This window comes from Culex quinquefasciatus, chromosome 3, assembly GCF_015732765.1.
Source record: "Culex quinquefasciatus strain JHB chromosome 3, VPISU_Cqui_1.0_pri_paternal, whole genome shotgun sequence".
Classification (NCBI taxonomy): domain Eukaryota; kingdom Metazoa; phylum Arthropoda; class Insecta; order Diptera; family Culicidae; genus Culex; species Culex quinquefasciatus.
The window spans coordinates 116,635,512-116,651,698 of record NC_051863.1 but is presented as its reverse complement, the minus strand read 5'-3'; the positions used below and the strand labels follow the sequence as shown (position 1 = coordinate 116,651,698).

Sequence of the window (16,187 nt, the reverse complement as noted above, 5' to 3'; positions counted from 1 at the left end):
AACGTGATGTTTATAGTTGTACGGTAAAATACAGTGATATGCAGAAACTTGCACTTGTTGGGTTTGTACCGCCTTTCTGAGCTAGTTTGAAGAAAGTCTCACAACAAAGTATTATTTTCCCAGGACCCATGAACCATTTTTAATCAAAACTAACATTTCATATTGAATGTTTGATCCTTTTGAATGTTAGTCTTGATTTAATTTTTTTGAAAATATTGGAATGTTTCACGAATGTTTCATATTTTAACATTGTAAATCGGACCATTAGCTGCTGAGATATCGACATTAGAAAATGGTGGGTTGTTTGGGTGAGAACAAACATCAATTTTCCTGTTTTTAAACCTTTGCATGGCAATATCTCAGCAACTAAGGGTCGTATCAACAAAGTTAAAAAAAAACATAATATAGAGAATTTGTTCAACTTTTGAAAAATATTTTTTACGAAGGTGGGCAAACATGGGCACTAATTAAAAAAAAAAAATATATTGCGCATTTCGCACTTTACTAGAGTGTTGCGCAATTATTTTCATCACAGTGATTTTCCTTCACAGTGATGACGAAGATATCCGTTGCTATGGCAGGCTGTTTATGTTTATTTATTTATTTTTGGAAATTCAGAAACTAATGGCTCGTCTAGCCCAGAGAAAGCTTTACGGACCGGCTAAGTGATTCAAGGGACGAAGGCTTGTTCCGGAATCGTGGTCTCCAGTGCGGGATGCAGCGGAGTTGCGGAGGCTTACGATGGATCTTTGACTTTTTGCCGGACGGATGTTGGACAACCAGCGGTCGGGCGGACAGGCATCTTCAGGTTCCCGCTGATCCTGCGCTGCCGAGAGGGGCCCCTTCATGGCGATGAAGCCCAGCGGTCTGAGGGTTATCGTCCGCTACGGTCCTCATATAGGGAGGCGACAGACAGCGGCCTGGAATTCACGCTACCGATCAATACGATCAATACGAGATGGACGAATGCTCGGAGTTTCTCCAATGGAGAGGGTATTTTGTTACCCTTCGCTACCCTGGAGCTTGTCCGATGTATCAATGCCATTTAATACATGTAAACTTTTCTAATAAAGTCTTTCAAAAATATGTTCTTTCGGTTCTAGCACCAATACGATAATAACTGTTTTTACTGAAAAATGTAAAGGCTTCTTTTGTCTACGAAGTATTGATTTTAGCCAGAATTCTGTTAAATTTATAGCCAATTTATGGTACCATTTACAGACTCAGCGAACACATCTCAAGGTGGCCGATAGAATTATGCCCTCGAGCTCATTAGAAAAAAAATAACCTGTCAAAAAAAACTCAAAAGTTCCAACTACGAGAATCGAGCCAGGAACCTTTAACAGACCATCTCAATGACTTACTGCCTCGGATACCACAGCTTGGTGAATAGATTGTGGTCAGAAGTCGATGCATTACACTTGATTTGTGTTGATGGTGTGATGGCAAATCAGTTTGCCAACTGTGATGAAAATTATCCCGCAGCACTCTACTCTGCCCACCATTGAAAAAACGGCTAATATCCACTATTGGCAAAAACGAGATATTAGCACCAGGTGGTAGAGGATGTTCCAACGCATCTTCTGGAACTTGAATTTTACTGAAATAGTGTTTAGACTTGGCTGCCGATGCGAAAAACCAAACGGCTAATATGCCACTCTTATGGGAAATTGCCTTGACGGAGATTTTGTGACAAACACTAAAACGCGTTTTTCTCGGAATACTTGATTTGGCATAATAGCCGAATTTTCAATTATGGGCAGTACTGAGATGCAAAGTGCGCAAAGTTGACAGTTCTTAGTCCTGCAAAGCAGTGCACAGTGGTCCAGATTGCAAAATTAAGTGGAAAATGGATTTTCCGAAAAATGGTTAAGTTTTGGAGCTTTGGTGTCTTCAGAAGAGTTGTTGCATATGGAAAGGGGCAACTTTTAGTTTGGTTGAAAATTAGGGTGGTTCACGATTAGGGTGATTTTGGAAATCTAACTTTACAGGAATATTTTTGGGAATTTTTTCGTTTTCTAAAAAGTTGACGGGCTTGCCATTCCAAGCAACTTTGTCGAAGACACCAAAATTTTATCTCGTAATCTACGCTTCTACGACAAATATATAGAAAGCATCTGAGCAAACCTTCAAAATCAGTTTTTAACGTGGCAATTCAGGGTTAAGTTTTAGAGAAAAGTGGTATTCAGAGCACTTTTAGAGCTCTAAAAAACAAACATTTTTATTATCTGACAAGTCAATTTGGACTTAAGGGTCAAAAGTTACAGCGATTTTAAGGTAAAAAAGATGCAAATTTAAAACTTAAATATCTCGAAAAGGCGCAAGCCAAATTTTAAGCACTAGGCTGCATTTGAAAAAAGAGATCCAGCACTACAAACGCTGAAAAAATCTCAGGGGTGTTTTTCTTTAAACTCGAGATATCTTCATTTGAAAAAGTCTAATTTTCAAGGGAAAACCTTATGGGACCACCCTAACAAATTTTGAAAATTGTCCAAATATATGTTTATCCATGTAATTTTGCCCGCCGAATCTGAATCTGCCCTCAGAATTGACCCAAAGTGTCGAAAAATCGATTTTTGGTCATATTTTGGGTTCTAATGATAATTTTACATGGAAACCCAAAATATGACCAAAAATCGATTTTTCGACACTTTGGGTCAATTCTGAGGGCAGATTCAGATTCGGCGGGCAAAATTACATGGATAAACATATATTTGGACAATTTTCAAAATTTGTTAGGGTGGTCCCATAAGGTTTTCCCTTGAAAATTAGACTTTTTCAAATGAAGATATCTCGAGTTTAAAGAAAAACACCCCTGAGATTTTTTCAGCGTTTGTAGTGCTGGATCTCTTTTTTCAAATGCAGCCTAGTGCTTAAAATTTGGCTTGCGCCTTTTCGAGATATTTAAGTTTTAAATTTGCATCTTTTTTACCTTAAAATCGCTGTAACTTTTGACCCTTAAGTCCAAATTGACTTGTCAGATAATAAAAATGTTTGTTTTTTAGAGCTCTAAAAGTGCTCTGAATACCACTTTTCTCTAAAACTTAACCCTGAATTGCCACGTTAAAAAAACTGAGTTTTGAAGGTTTGCTCAGATGCTTTCTATATATTTTGTCGTAGAAGGCGTAGATTACGAGATAAAATTTTGGTGTCTTCGACAAAGTTGCTTGGAATGGCAAGCCCGTCAACTTTTTAGAAGACGAAAAAATTCCCAAAAATATTCCTGTAAAGTTAGATTTCCAAAATCACCCTAATCGTGAACCACCCTAATTTTCAACCAAACTAAAAGTTGCCCCTTTCCATATGCAACAACTCTTCTGAAGACACCAAAGCTCCAAAACTTAACCATTTTTCGGAAAATCCATTTTCCACTTAATTTTGCGATCTGGACCACTGTGCAGTGTGATGAAAAAATCTAGGCCTAGCACGATTGACACAAAACTCTAGAAAATGCTGCAAGGCGCAATAACTGCGATTTAAAAAAAATACCTATGGCTATAACTTGAAAACGGTGCACTTTATCAAAATTTCACTACAGTACCTTTTGATTGCAAATTCAATTTTATATCAAAAATGAAATTGAAAAATTTTTGCGATCGATTTTTCGATTTTTTGAAATCAATTGTGTTGATTCAAATAATCATAACTCGGTCAATGATTTTTTGCCCATTCTGGAAATTTCTCAAAAGTTGACATTTGATGTCCCCTAAAACATATAAAAAAAGTGTTTTGTGCAAATCAATTTTTAGTGACAAAAAGTGAAATTAAAAATCACCAAATTTGTTTTACCGTGTATCATTTTTTTCAGTGTAGTCCATCCATACCTACAACTTTGCCGAAGACACCAAATCGATCAGAAAATTCCTTCAAAAGATACAGATTTTTGAATTTTCATACATCATTTTTTGTATGGACAGCTGCCAAATTTGTATGGAAAAATATATGGACAAACTTATTATGAAAAATGACTTCTTTGTCCATACCGAAGGCATCAAAAAAGTTTCAGCCGGATTAGAAAATGCAAAAAAATCGAATGACAGAAATCTCAGAGAATTGCCTTATTATTTTTAAAACATGTACTGGGTAGGCCACACAAGACCCATGCACAATTTTCGAAAAAAAAAATTTCAATGGTGTTTTAAAAAATAATTGCATTGAAAATTCTTCGTTTTCTCATACAATATTACATGCTTTTACTCACAAAGGTGATGTGCATGCTTTTGCATGCGATTTTACACAGATTTTTTTACTGTGTATAATTTTGTATGGGGAAATCCATTTTTAAGGATTTCAATATTTAAAAAATATATTTATTTTTTATTTTTTTGCTCAAAAATCACGTTTTAGACGAGTTTTGAGGACGCTGTATTTTTTTTCAGGAGTAAGTTAGCACCATACTATCTTCGGAAAAGTTGTCGAGTACCTTCCAGAGCATCCGAATATGAGTCTGGTTTTGATATAGCGTGAAACCTGGATTTTTCAAATATTAAAATTCTAAAAAATGACTTTCCCATACAAATTTATATGAAAAAAAATGAATCGCTTTGTGCCAAGTGAGGACTGGACCAATCGTTCTCAAACTATGGGGAGTTGTTTAGGACTCCAAAATGAATTGAAAAAATGCTGTGCTGGAAAATCGATTTCTTGGTTCGAGTCATGGGTTTCCTATGCAGATAGGACCTTTGAAAATTTAATCTAGAAATCAAGTTCTGCAAAATCTTAGGATCATCTAGACATCTGGATTGTAACACAAAAAAATCGCCCGGACGGTTGTAATATGCCCGAGAACCAGCGAGTTTAAGTTACCGTTTTATCTTTTTTGAGAGATTGGCAGTTGGAATGTTGAGCCGAATATGATGTTTTCTCTGGATACGAAATTTAGCGACAGTACGATGTTTTCTTTGGAATTGGATTATTGGGTTTCTGATCTTTTCCACCGCTCAAACTTTTCTACGTAATAATTTAAATTATTTTTTTGTTGAACATTACACAAAAAAACAAGTTAATTTTTTTATCATTGTGAATTTCGTGATTAAATTTAAACTTTAACGAATTTTTGATAAAACTTTAGATAGATGGATAGTAATTTAATTTTTTTTCAAGTTACCTGTAATTTTTGCGATATTCTCTTCGATGAATTAGATTTTCAGCAGAATTCACTGAATGTTTGGTTTCAATATTTTGCAAAATGGCCATTACGTTAAAAGACTACACAATCGACAAGCCGTGAGTTAGTTTTACTCTGGCGTGTAGTGCGAAATGTGGTGTTTCGTGATTGCTACTAATAAAGTGTTGTTGGTGGTTGGTTGTTTGGTTTGCATGTGTATGTGTGTGTGCGAGTGCTGTGTGTTTCGTTATTACTGACAAGCCAGCTGTGTGTATTCTACTGAGTATTACAAAAAGGTACATTACAAAAATTCCTCCTCGTGCGGCGGCGATGGACCGGACACCGACAGCGTCGGCAGATTCGAGAGCTTTGGCGTGGTTTTGCTGTGGTGGCCATCGAGGCAGACGTAGTCTCCGGCGCCGCTACTGCTGCCGTTGCAACCTCCGCTGGCACTGGCACAACATTTGCTGCTGCTGCCACCCACCGGAAGTGGCAACACCACCACCGCCGGAGTCACCGTCACCGGTTGGTTGGCCGTTGTGGAGCTTCCCGGCTCCCGGTGGCACTCGACCAGTTCTATCGAGTCCTGGCGGGGCTCCGCGTTGGTGTTGCTGGCACCGTCCGGTCCGCAGTGCTCGTACCCGTTCATCTTGCCGTACTGTTTGTTCTCCTCCGACTCCCACTCGGGGTACTCTGAAAATCGGCGCTGTTTGGGTGGAAAATGTGATGTTATTGTTATTATTTGCTTCGTTTAACAAGCAATTGCTTGAAAAATTGTGTGGCTAGTGTGCTATCTTGTAGTACATCCTATCTGTTTAGGGCACACGTGTACAAAATAGCATACAAGCGACGATTTAAGGGGTTACATACAATCCTCTATGCTCTCTTATGCTAACTAGATAGGAAAACCCGTAAGCTTAGTACAAGAGAGCACAGATGCATCGACATGTAGAAAATCGAAAAGTTTCATATTACAGAAAATTTGTTAAATCCACTAAAAAGATGATTTTAAATCACTCCTGACAGTTTCATAAAGCATACTTAAATTGAGTAAGAGAAAATATTAGCTCGAAATTTTGCCATGGAAATGTATATTCAATTTCAAATTTTTCAAGTTATATTCTCGTCCGGTTCTTGGATTTAACTATATCCTCAAGTTATCAATGCTCCAAGATAAAGTGGAAAGCATTTTGCTTGTCAATCCAAAGGGCCCCCGAACCCCGCCATGAAGTTCAAAAATCTACCAAAGCATCTACCACATTGATCATACAAAAAAACTGTGGTAGGAAAGTATCCATCGTGATCTACCGCTATGAATTTTTGACAGTTCGACGTCAACAAATTATTTGAAAAAAAAATCTACCAAAATTACATTAACAATACAACACAGTATTTACTCGTTGGGAACAGATGGGAATCGAACCCAGGACCATTCTCATATAAAACGAACATTGTAACTATTCTGTCATGACCGCTCTCCGATTGAAATGACTGTTAAAACGTAAGTTTATTGATAATTAGATTGAATTTTGCATTGGCTTTATAGTACCCTCACAACTTCTCATAATTTCAGGTAAATCAGTGTGGTCTAAGCGAGATGAAAATACCCTGCTCGTGTACAGTGAGTCAAATATTTGTCCGTACCCTCCCCCATACGGAAACTTTTTGTGATGAGATGAAAGTAGAGCAATTCTATACGAAATCGGTCTTTTTTCTTCAATTATATGGACAAACTAATGATGCAAAATGGCTTCTTTGGGCATATCGAAGGCACCAAAAAAGTTTCAGTCAGATTAAAAAATACAAAAAATATATTAATTTTTGTATTTTTTAATCCGACTGAAACTTTTTTGGTGCCTTCGGTATGCCCAAAGAAGCCATTTTGCATCATTAGTTTGTCCATATAATTTTCCATACAAATTTCGCCGCTGTCCATATAAAAATGATGTATGAAAATTCAAAAATCTGTATCTTTTGAAGGCATTTTTTGATCAATTTGGTGTCTTCGGCAAAGTTGTAGGTATGGATACGGACTACACTGGAAAAAAAAATGATACACGGTAAAAAAAATTGGTGATTTTTTTAACTTTTTATCACTAAAACTTGATTTGCAAAAAAAAATATTTTTATTTCTTTTTATTTTTTGATATGTTTTAGAGGACAAAAAATGCCAACTTTTCAGAAATTTCCAGGTTGTGCAAAAAATCATTGACAGAGTTATGAATTTTTTAATCAATACTTATTTTTTCAAAAAATCGAAATATTGGTCGCATATTGAATATTGAATGTTTGGCCCTTTTGAAATGTTAGTCTTGAATTGAAAATTTTGAAAATAATGTTTTCGAAAAGATCGGAAAATTTCACAAATGTTTCATACATTAACATTGAAAATCGGACCATTAGTTGCTGAGATATCGACATTAAAAAATGGTGGGTTGTTTGGGTGAGACTAAGAAAACATCAATTTTCCTGTTTTTAAACCTTTGCATTGCAATATCTCAGCAACTAAAGGTCGTATCAACAAAGTCCGAAGAAGCAAAATATAGAGAATTTTCTCAGCTTTTCAAAAATATTTTTTCCAAAAGTGTGCAAACATGTGCTCTAATTTTAAAAAATGAAAAACTGCGACTATTTTTTTTCAAAAAAGTCACCTAAATATGGATTTAACTTGAAAACGATGCACTTTATCAAAATTTTACTGAAGTACTTTTTGATTGCAAATTTGATTTTACCTCGAAAAATGAAGTTGAAAAAATTTTGCGACCAATATTTCGATTTTTTGAAAAAAATAAGTATTTACAGTAGTTGTTCGGTAACTGGGCGTTGTTTAACTGGGCTGCTTTTTAACTAGGCGCTCGATAACTGGGCCGTAGCCCGGTTAAAAAGCAGACAAACGTCAAAAAACCAAAACAAACCAAAATGACCGAGGGGTTAATGGATGCAAAAATCATATTCAATAAATAAAAAAACTTTTTTCAAACTTTTGCTAAATTTCAAGTTACAAATAAAGAAATATGAAAAGTAAGCATTGTACATAAATTTGAGTAACTTTTATTTTTATATTTCATCTGGAAATATTATGCATTGGTGGTCCCCTCGTTATTTTTTGTTCAGCCCAGTTAACGAGCAACATTCGGTGACTGGGCTACGTTCTCAGCCCAGTTACCGAACAACTACTGTATTAAAAAATTCATAACTCGGTCAATGATTTTTTGCACAGCCTGGAAATTTCTGAAAAGTTGGCATTTTATGTCCTCCAAAACATACCAAAAAATTAAGAATAGTGTGTTTTTTTTTGCAAATGAAGTTTAAGTGATAAAAAGTTAAATAAAAAAATCACCAAATTTTTTTTACCGTGTATCATTTTTTTCCAGTGTAGTCCGTATCCATACCTACAACTTTGCCGAAGACACCAAATCGATCAAAAAATTCCTTCAAAAGATACAGATTTTTGAATTTTCATACATAATTTTTATATGGACAGCTGAGAAATTTGTATGGAAAATTATATGGACAAACTAATGATGCAAAATGGCTTCTTTGGGCATACCGAAGGCACCAAAAAAGTTTCAGTCGGATTAAAAAATACAAAAAAAAATCGAATGACCGAAATCCTAGAGACCTGCTCAGTACATGAAATTCGACTAAAGTACCAAGTTTTATACATCATAGTGCGACGCGGCAGAATGTCCTCTTCAAGATCCATTCATTGGATTTGTAAAAAAAATATTCTAAGAAAATACAAAAAAAAGTTTGCTGAAAAAAATTAACAAAAGAGGTCTTTTTGTCCGTACCCTTAATAAAAGAACAAAATCTGATCGATTTTGAGTCGATTTAATTTGAAATTTTCACTTTTCGTGCTGAGAATGTTTTGCTTTTTGTTTTTCAAATATCAGATTAGGGACTCGTAATCAGGCTGTAGTGGACGTATTTGGATGCTTCAAATTGTTAGAGGTGGTTTTTTTTGTCCTCTACCACCATAAAATTTCCCTCTGGGGCTAAACCGGTTCCGGGCCAATTTGGATTGTTCAACTTATTTGTTCCGTAACAGTATTTTTTGTCGAGAAATGTCAATGAAACCCCGATTTAATATCACCAGAGGTGAAATAGAGCCTTTCTTACAAAATGACGAAACTCAGTGAGAATCTTTTTAGGGTAAACCTCGAATGCCTTTTTTAAAATTCAGTGGTACATTATGGGTCGCAAGATAATCATATTTAATTAAGAAAAACATATTGGATTAACATTATTCAAATTAAATAAAGGGGGACTGAGTGTCTTTTATCTTAGTCTATGATTAACATAAAAAATATGTATATGTATGATTCTGTATAAAAAAATTCAATAAGAATAAATTGGGTAAAAATAAGACGGTAATCACTATTATGGCTATATTTTGGAAAAGCTTCAAATTTTGGGCCCATGGCGTTATAGGTTTATGGTGCATGTTTTCGAATGGCTTTTTGTTTAAAACTGAATTCTTTTAATTTGATAGTGTTATCTGTAAAATAGTCCAAAAAATACCTCTGAAAATGGCTTTGACCGTATTTACTGGTCGAAAATTGTGAATCGAAAAATGGAATATTCGTCTCCGACCCCACGGCTACAAATCTGAAACATAAAAAATTGGGTTTTACGAGTGGTTTACCAATGATGGAAGACACAATTTTTTAAGAGCGGATACAGACATCGCAAAAGTATTTCAGAAAAAGAGCTCTCAAAAATCAGGCTTTGAGTTCCGGGTTTCGGGCCAAAATTCAATCGAAAGAGCGCATCAAAACCTTCACGTACAAATATTTGACTCACTGTACTTGCTCTACAATCCATTTTTTTTTCTTTTTTCAATCGCCCCTTCTCAAAGCTCCCGGTCTGAAAGCCGATGCTAATTTCGACGCCCCGCAGGAAAACCAACAATTCCGCTCAAAAATCACCCACGCCGCCAGCACGTGGCACTCCACCTCTGCCCACTCACCTGTCGCTCGGAGGCGGACACGTTTTCGGCACTGCGCGCCTTCCGGCACAGCACCGACTGCGACCCGTACCGCCGGATGAACTCGATCGAGTCGAAGCCCCGGCCCTCGGACGACACGAAAATGGCCGAGTTGATGCGGGCCCGCGTGCACCGCTCCGAGATGACCGACGAGGGCTCTTCCGGCCAGGGGTGGTAAGGCTGCTGGAAAGGGAGAAACAAAGGGGGGAAGAGGGTCGTTCGGCGAAATCGAGAGAGGACGAGAAAAATGTAATTTGATTAGAACGGGCAGCTTTTCATCTTGATTGGCAGGTGAGTGGCAAAGATTAAAAGTAAGAAAAGGTGGAAGTGAAAATCAAAATTAAATGAAGGAAAGATACTACAAACTAAAGCTGATTTAAACTTTGATAGCAGTAGAAAGAGATAAGAAGAGAGTAAACCAGTTTGTTCTTAAAAGCGGATAGAATTCACTCAATTAGCTTATTTACAGCTTCTTTAAGGTTGAATAGTTGGAAAAGTTTAGAGAAAAAGGTGTCTAACTTGAGGCGGGTTGTGTTGAATAATGTGTTTGTTTGTGTTTTGGATTGAGAAAGCAATAATTTTGTTGAGTAACTAGCAATTGATATAAAATATTTTCTAACCGATTTTTTTATCAATACTTTAAAGAATTAAATTTTGTTGCATAAAAGCTTATCAAATGTTCTTTCGCGCGTTGTGTGCTTTGTTGTCGTTTGGTGGAAGAAATTACAATGGGAAGGGATATAAAAACATTAACAAAAGTAGATGTTAAACAAATCGTAAACTGTCTTATCCCACGCTTACTGAATTGTGTGGCTATGGATCATGATGTGCAATAAGCGGGTGGTCTCTACGAAAATAATATGCGGAGAAGGTGTTTCTATATTCCAACATTTATTTTGTACTGATAATTGTCAAAATAAAGTAATATATTTTATTAAATTGCGCTTGTCATGTTAATTAATTAATTTTTATAATGTATTGTTAATAAAGCATATAGTTTTCAACAACAGCCAATAACAGGAATTATGTTCGCTCTGGTCAATTTCAATGAAATCTAAAATAAGGTTGATGCACATTATCACGCAATGGAAATTTTTCATGTACCTTGTTAAATTTAAGATCAGTGTTTCTCCTCTTTTTTCGATCGTGCATCCATTTTAAAATTTTAAACTTTCAAGTGCATTAAACCTGCTGCCCCTATTCAGACTGTAGTCCCGATTCGCCCCAGATGATGGTGAATAAGATTTTGCCCAGGGGTAATTCCTCGTCGGTTGAGAATCCTTAGATATCATTTGTTCAACTTAAATCAATATCTGAACTCGATCGATCGATCGATTACTATCGACCTATTAAGGCTCTGAAAGGCATCATTCTCGATCGGCCATTTGGCGGCCATGATTGTTTTAGAAAAACATTCAAATCTTGTGAATACAAAGAGACGAGTTGTTCTTGACAGATACGTATTTCGTCTACTACTTGCAGACTTCATCAGTGTTCTGTTCTCGACTGAAGGTTCATCGCTGGTGTATCCATATTTGTAGTTACTGTAGGTACTACCTCCTCGTTCTTCTTTTGTGCCTGTATAGGTAACAGCTTAAACAGCCACGTTGAGCCGTTACCTGAATCCTTGTTGAGTAAACGTTTGTTGCCTGCCTTGAAGATTTCCAAACTTTCAGCGACAGCCAGCTTCGATGGGTTAGTGATGTGTCTTAAGATGACCGCGTCGCTAGCTGTGATGTTATGTTTTTCCTCGATGATGTGTTCGGTTACTGCTGACTTGAAATGGGGACAAATCCTTTCCGTTTTTCCTCCATGGCAATTTTGACATATGTGTGTATATGCTCATCCAACCTGGTTTGCAGCAATCTCTTAGTTTGTCCAATGTAGCTCATATCACAGTGGCCGCAGGATACCTCGTAGATGCCGGGTTTGCCTAAAGTCGGTATGGGGTCTTTCGTTGAACCTAAGATGGATTCCAACTGGCTGTTTCTACTGCTGAATACTAAATCGATGCCAAATTTAGCCAGTTTTTGTCGTAATGGGCGTGTTATCCTGTAGTCGAATTCTACTGCTGCTCTTCGCAGTGGCTCTGCTGATGGCGTAAGGGTTGTGAGTGAAGTTCTGTGCAGTTTTCTTTCCTTCTTATCGATGATTGCTTGGATAGTTGTTCTGCTGTAACCGTTGATTTCCGCTGTTTCAAATATGTACTCCAATTCTTTCTGTTTTCCTGCTTCGCTGAGGGGTAAAGTTGTCATCCTATGTATAAAATAATGATATGCTGCCATCTTATGTTGGAATGAATGGTTTGACGTGGCTGGGATTGTTCTTCTGGTGTTTGTTGGCTTCCTGTAGATCTCGAAAGAAAACGAAGATGGGCAACCTGGTTCTCTTAGGATCAGGATGTCTAAGAAAGGTAACTTTCCTTCGACTTCCATTTCGTAAGTGAACTTGATGCTCCTGCGTGCACTGTTTATGGTGTCCAGTACCGTTGTTAGTGAGTCCCTTTTGATGATGCAGAAGATGTCATCTACGTATCTCCACCAACGTTCTGGTAGTAGGTTTTGGTTTGTAGTTCGTGTTCCAAAGCTGCCATATAAACATCGCTCATGAACGGTGACAGTGGGTTACCCATCGATGCTCCCATCCTCTGTTGGTAGATGCAATCCCTGAACTGGAAGTAGCTCTGTTCCATGCATAATTTGACGAATGTTATATACTGGATCGTTTTTTGTCTCCATGGTTCTCCTCGTATTGTGATTGCAGCCAATCCCGTAGAGTTCCTATTGCGTTTTTACTGGTATGCTTGGGAACAGTGCTGTTACGTCGAAGGAAACCATTATTTCATCCTCAGCTATCGGTCCCGACTCTAAGAGCTCCTTTGTGAACACCTGCGAACTGATGATCGAACGGCTCGGGAAGGGTTTCGGCATACTCTTGAATTCCTCGACAAGCCACTTTGCGATCCGACTGGTTGGGGCATCCACTGCTGAAATGATTTCTCGCATCTCGTTGCCTGGTTTATGCACTTTAGGTAGTGCTTTAATCCTTGGTAGAGTTGGGTTCGGTACTCTCAACGATTTTGCAGTTTCTTGATTCAAAATGTTTCAATCAAAAAATGGTTTTCTTTGAGTTGTTGGTAAGAGAAAAGCTTACAAAAAGTCAACTTTTGGGTATACAAATTTGAAGATTTTTTGACGTAGAATCGAATGGGGAACTTTTGGACGAGCACTTAAGGGGAAACTGACAATTGCATTCGATTGCTGAGAGTTTTTTTTAACAATAAATCCTCAATGTAAATGGAATATTTCCTGAGATATCACATTTTTGAGTTGGAAAGGCCTGTAGGGGAAAGTGGGCAAGTGTAACAAGCTAAGGAATTGCTCGTTATAACCCATTAAAAAGTTAAAAAATCTGTCCGATTTTATTATAATCATCTTATTCTAGGTCTTGACTAAGACTTTGTTTAAAGAAGTTTTTAAAAAATCCAGTTTTTTAATGTGAAAAATTGATTTTAAAATTTTTGATTTTCCGTACGTTCTACTCAACTAGTGGGGCAAGACGAGCAACCCGTTGGGGCAAGAGGAACAATGCATGAAAAAATATGGTAATTTGCTAACAATTGAACTGTTATCACTTAGATACATCAGATTAGAATGTATTTGAATGGTTTCTTCCATTTTTAGATTAAATAATAATATTTTACTAAAAATTTTATCGTTTTTACGAAAAAAAATACTACTTCGATGATAAATAGTAAATTTTCATAATATCACTATACTTTGTATGTACAATTTTTTTAACGATTGTTTATCAGTTTTAAGTACTTTCATGTATTTATTTCCCAATAAAATATGTTGTTGCAGCAATTCGTATTTTTTTCCATACTAAAAATCCATATGGTACACTTGCCCCACCTGAACAAGGTTTTTTAAAAGCTCTCAACAAAAATAACCAAAAGTTAAATCATACTTTGTAATAGGTGCATGTCAATTGTAGGGACACTACTGATCTAGGAAAAATAGCATTTTGATAAAATGAGCCTTAAAACGAACCCTAAGCCTTATTTTGTACTTTACAAATATTATAAGAAAACAAAGGTTTCGAAAAAAAACTTCATTAAATCTTATGCCCCGTGGCGTTTACGTCATTTTGGCGGTTATGTGGTAGTAGAATCAGCTAATTGCATTGCTAGCAACAATTCCTCATACTGGAAATAATCAAAATTGTACAAATTACAGCCGTAGGAGCGATTGTTCCTCTTGCCCCATATGGTCGTCTTGCCCCACCTTCCCCTATTGCATAGAAAATGTTTTACTTAACCATGAATTTTAAACAGTACATTGCGTTAGAGCGTAGTAGGCCTTGAAGATTTGAAGATTTTTTTTTCACAGCGGAAGTTAGTGAATGTCCCAAATTAAAATTATGAATGTATGTATGTATTTCATGTATGTATTTGAACTCCCGTTTTGACAGGACATAACATCTACCGGAATTGTTATTGCCCCAGAAGCTAGCCTGAAAATATGAGCTCATTTGGTTAGTGGGTCCAGTTTTGACCTGAAGGATTTTTTGAGTTTTTTTTGGAAAAAATTAAAAACATGCTCAAAATACTAAACCAATATCAATTCCTAGCGCAAAGATGTTTCCCAGATCAATTTTTTAAAAGAAACTTGACAATAGGTAAATTTGAAAGCGTTTTGGGAAACTTTGTTTAAAGTGAAAATTCCCCATAGTAGGCCTCTAATGTTACCATATCAGCACATTGACATTCAATTACAGCTCATTGAAAAAGCGTTTTCAACTAAAATCGAGTGATAAATAGCTCAATAAGCAGTGAGCAAGAAAGTTTCTATGCAAAATTAGTAGCTTAAAAAGTGAAAATCAGCTAATTGGAGCGAGTGCTTAACCTGCCGAACATCTTACAAAGCCGTGTTCAACGTGCGCGAGTTTTCGAAGCGAATGAAATTATGTTTGACATTTCTTTTTGTTAAAGTTTTATCATAGACTGCAAGCCGAGCAGAATGTAAAACTGTCGTGATGACCGTAATTTCAAATTGAATTTATGACTATTCAGTAGGGTGGCCAGAATATGGGACTTTTTCTCAAAACCTCGCTCCACACTCTGGGCCAAATATGAACAAAATCGGTCAACATTGACCCATTGATACTCAAAGGTGAAGTTTGTATGGGAAACATCGAAAAAATGTTTGGAAAATAAAATTTTCTTACGGTTTGGTCTGCAGGGTGCGCTACTTCCATAAAAATATTCCCAAATGTGAGATTCTAATTAGAAATTTAATGCTCTACAACTTTGTAAAACATACCAAAGTTTTAAAACTCGATCCTGAAAAGCTATTAGCGTTTTAAAAAAGTCATTTTTGTGTGAAACACATTTTTTTCACCAACTTTAGGCTCGGGTATCAATGGGTTAATTGCAACCAATTTCCGAGGACCCGAGCGTTTGTGGCGCTCCATTTTAAAAAGATTTAATTTTGTCTAGGAAAATGTTATACGAAGAGGAATCGGTAGAGCTTTTAACAATCGTCGAAAAAATGCTCCGTCAATTAATTCACAAACTTTGAATGCAAGTTTTTTCTTTTCCTCTATAACACAAAAAATATGCAAAATTTAATAAAAACTGAAAAACTTCGTCATTATTATTTTTTATTTATCGATTTATGTCGTGATATTTGAGCTCGAAAAATACTTCCGATTCTGAAAAATGCCATTTTCTTGGAGAATAACTTTGTGACAAGCGTGACGGAATGCAGTTCAAAATAAAGATTTTCGTTTCGTTCTCGGTCTAGCGTCTTTATTGCGACAATAAAGTAAGTCCAGACGTGACATGACGTGCATTTGCGGTGTGGGAGTGTGTAAGAATTGTTAGTATAAACAGGACGAGGATGATTGTTTTCTCAGTATTGTGCGGAGGAACGAGGTAATAAAAGCTTGATTGGTGCTATTTGGTTAGTGTGTTTAAAGTTAAGTATCGATGTTCTTGATGAATCGTTTAATACGATAAAATAACTATAGATTTAAAATATGACTCAATATGATGTATAATACAAATATATGAAATTATCAATTTAA

The 16,187-nt window shown here is 36.4% G+C and overlaps 1 protein-coding gene across 9 annotated transcripts in view; it reads right to left on the bottom strand.

The window, feature by feature from the left end:
• LOC6035628 overlaps nucleotides 1-16,187 on the bottom strand; it is a 365,398-nt gene that overhangs the window by 14,531 nt on the left and 334,680 nt on the right. For 7 of the 9 annotated variants that reach the window (XM_038262382.1, XM_038262378.1, XM_038262383.1 and 4 more), the window contains 2 exons: nucleotides 10,080-10,280; nucleotides 5,413-5,813 (listed from right to left, as the gene is read on the bottom strand). In XM_038262382.1, coding sequence (XP_038118310.1) covers nucleotides 5,413-5,813; nucleotides 10,080-10,280 — 602 coding nt within the window. The remainder of the gene's footprint in view (nucleotides 1-5,412; nucleotides 5,814-10,079; nucleotides 10,281-16,187) is intronic. The other 2 variants (XM_038262380.1, XM_038262386.1) reach the window with 1 other exon arrangement.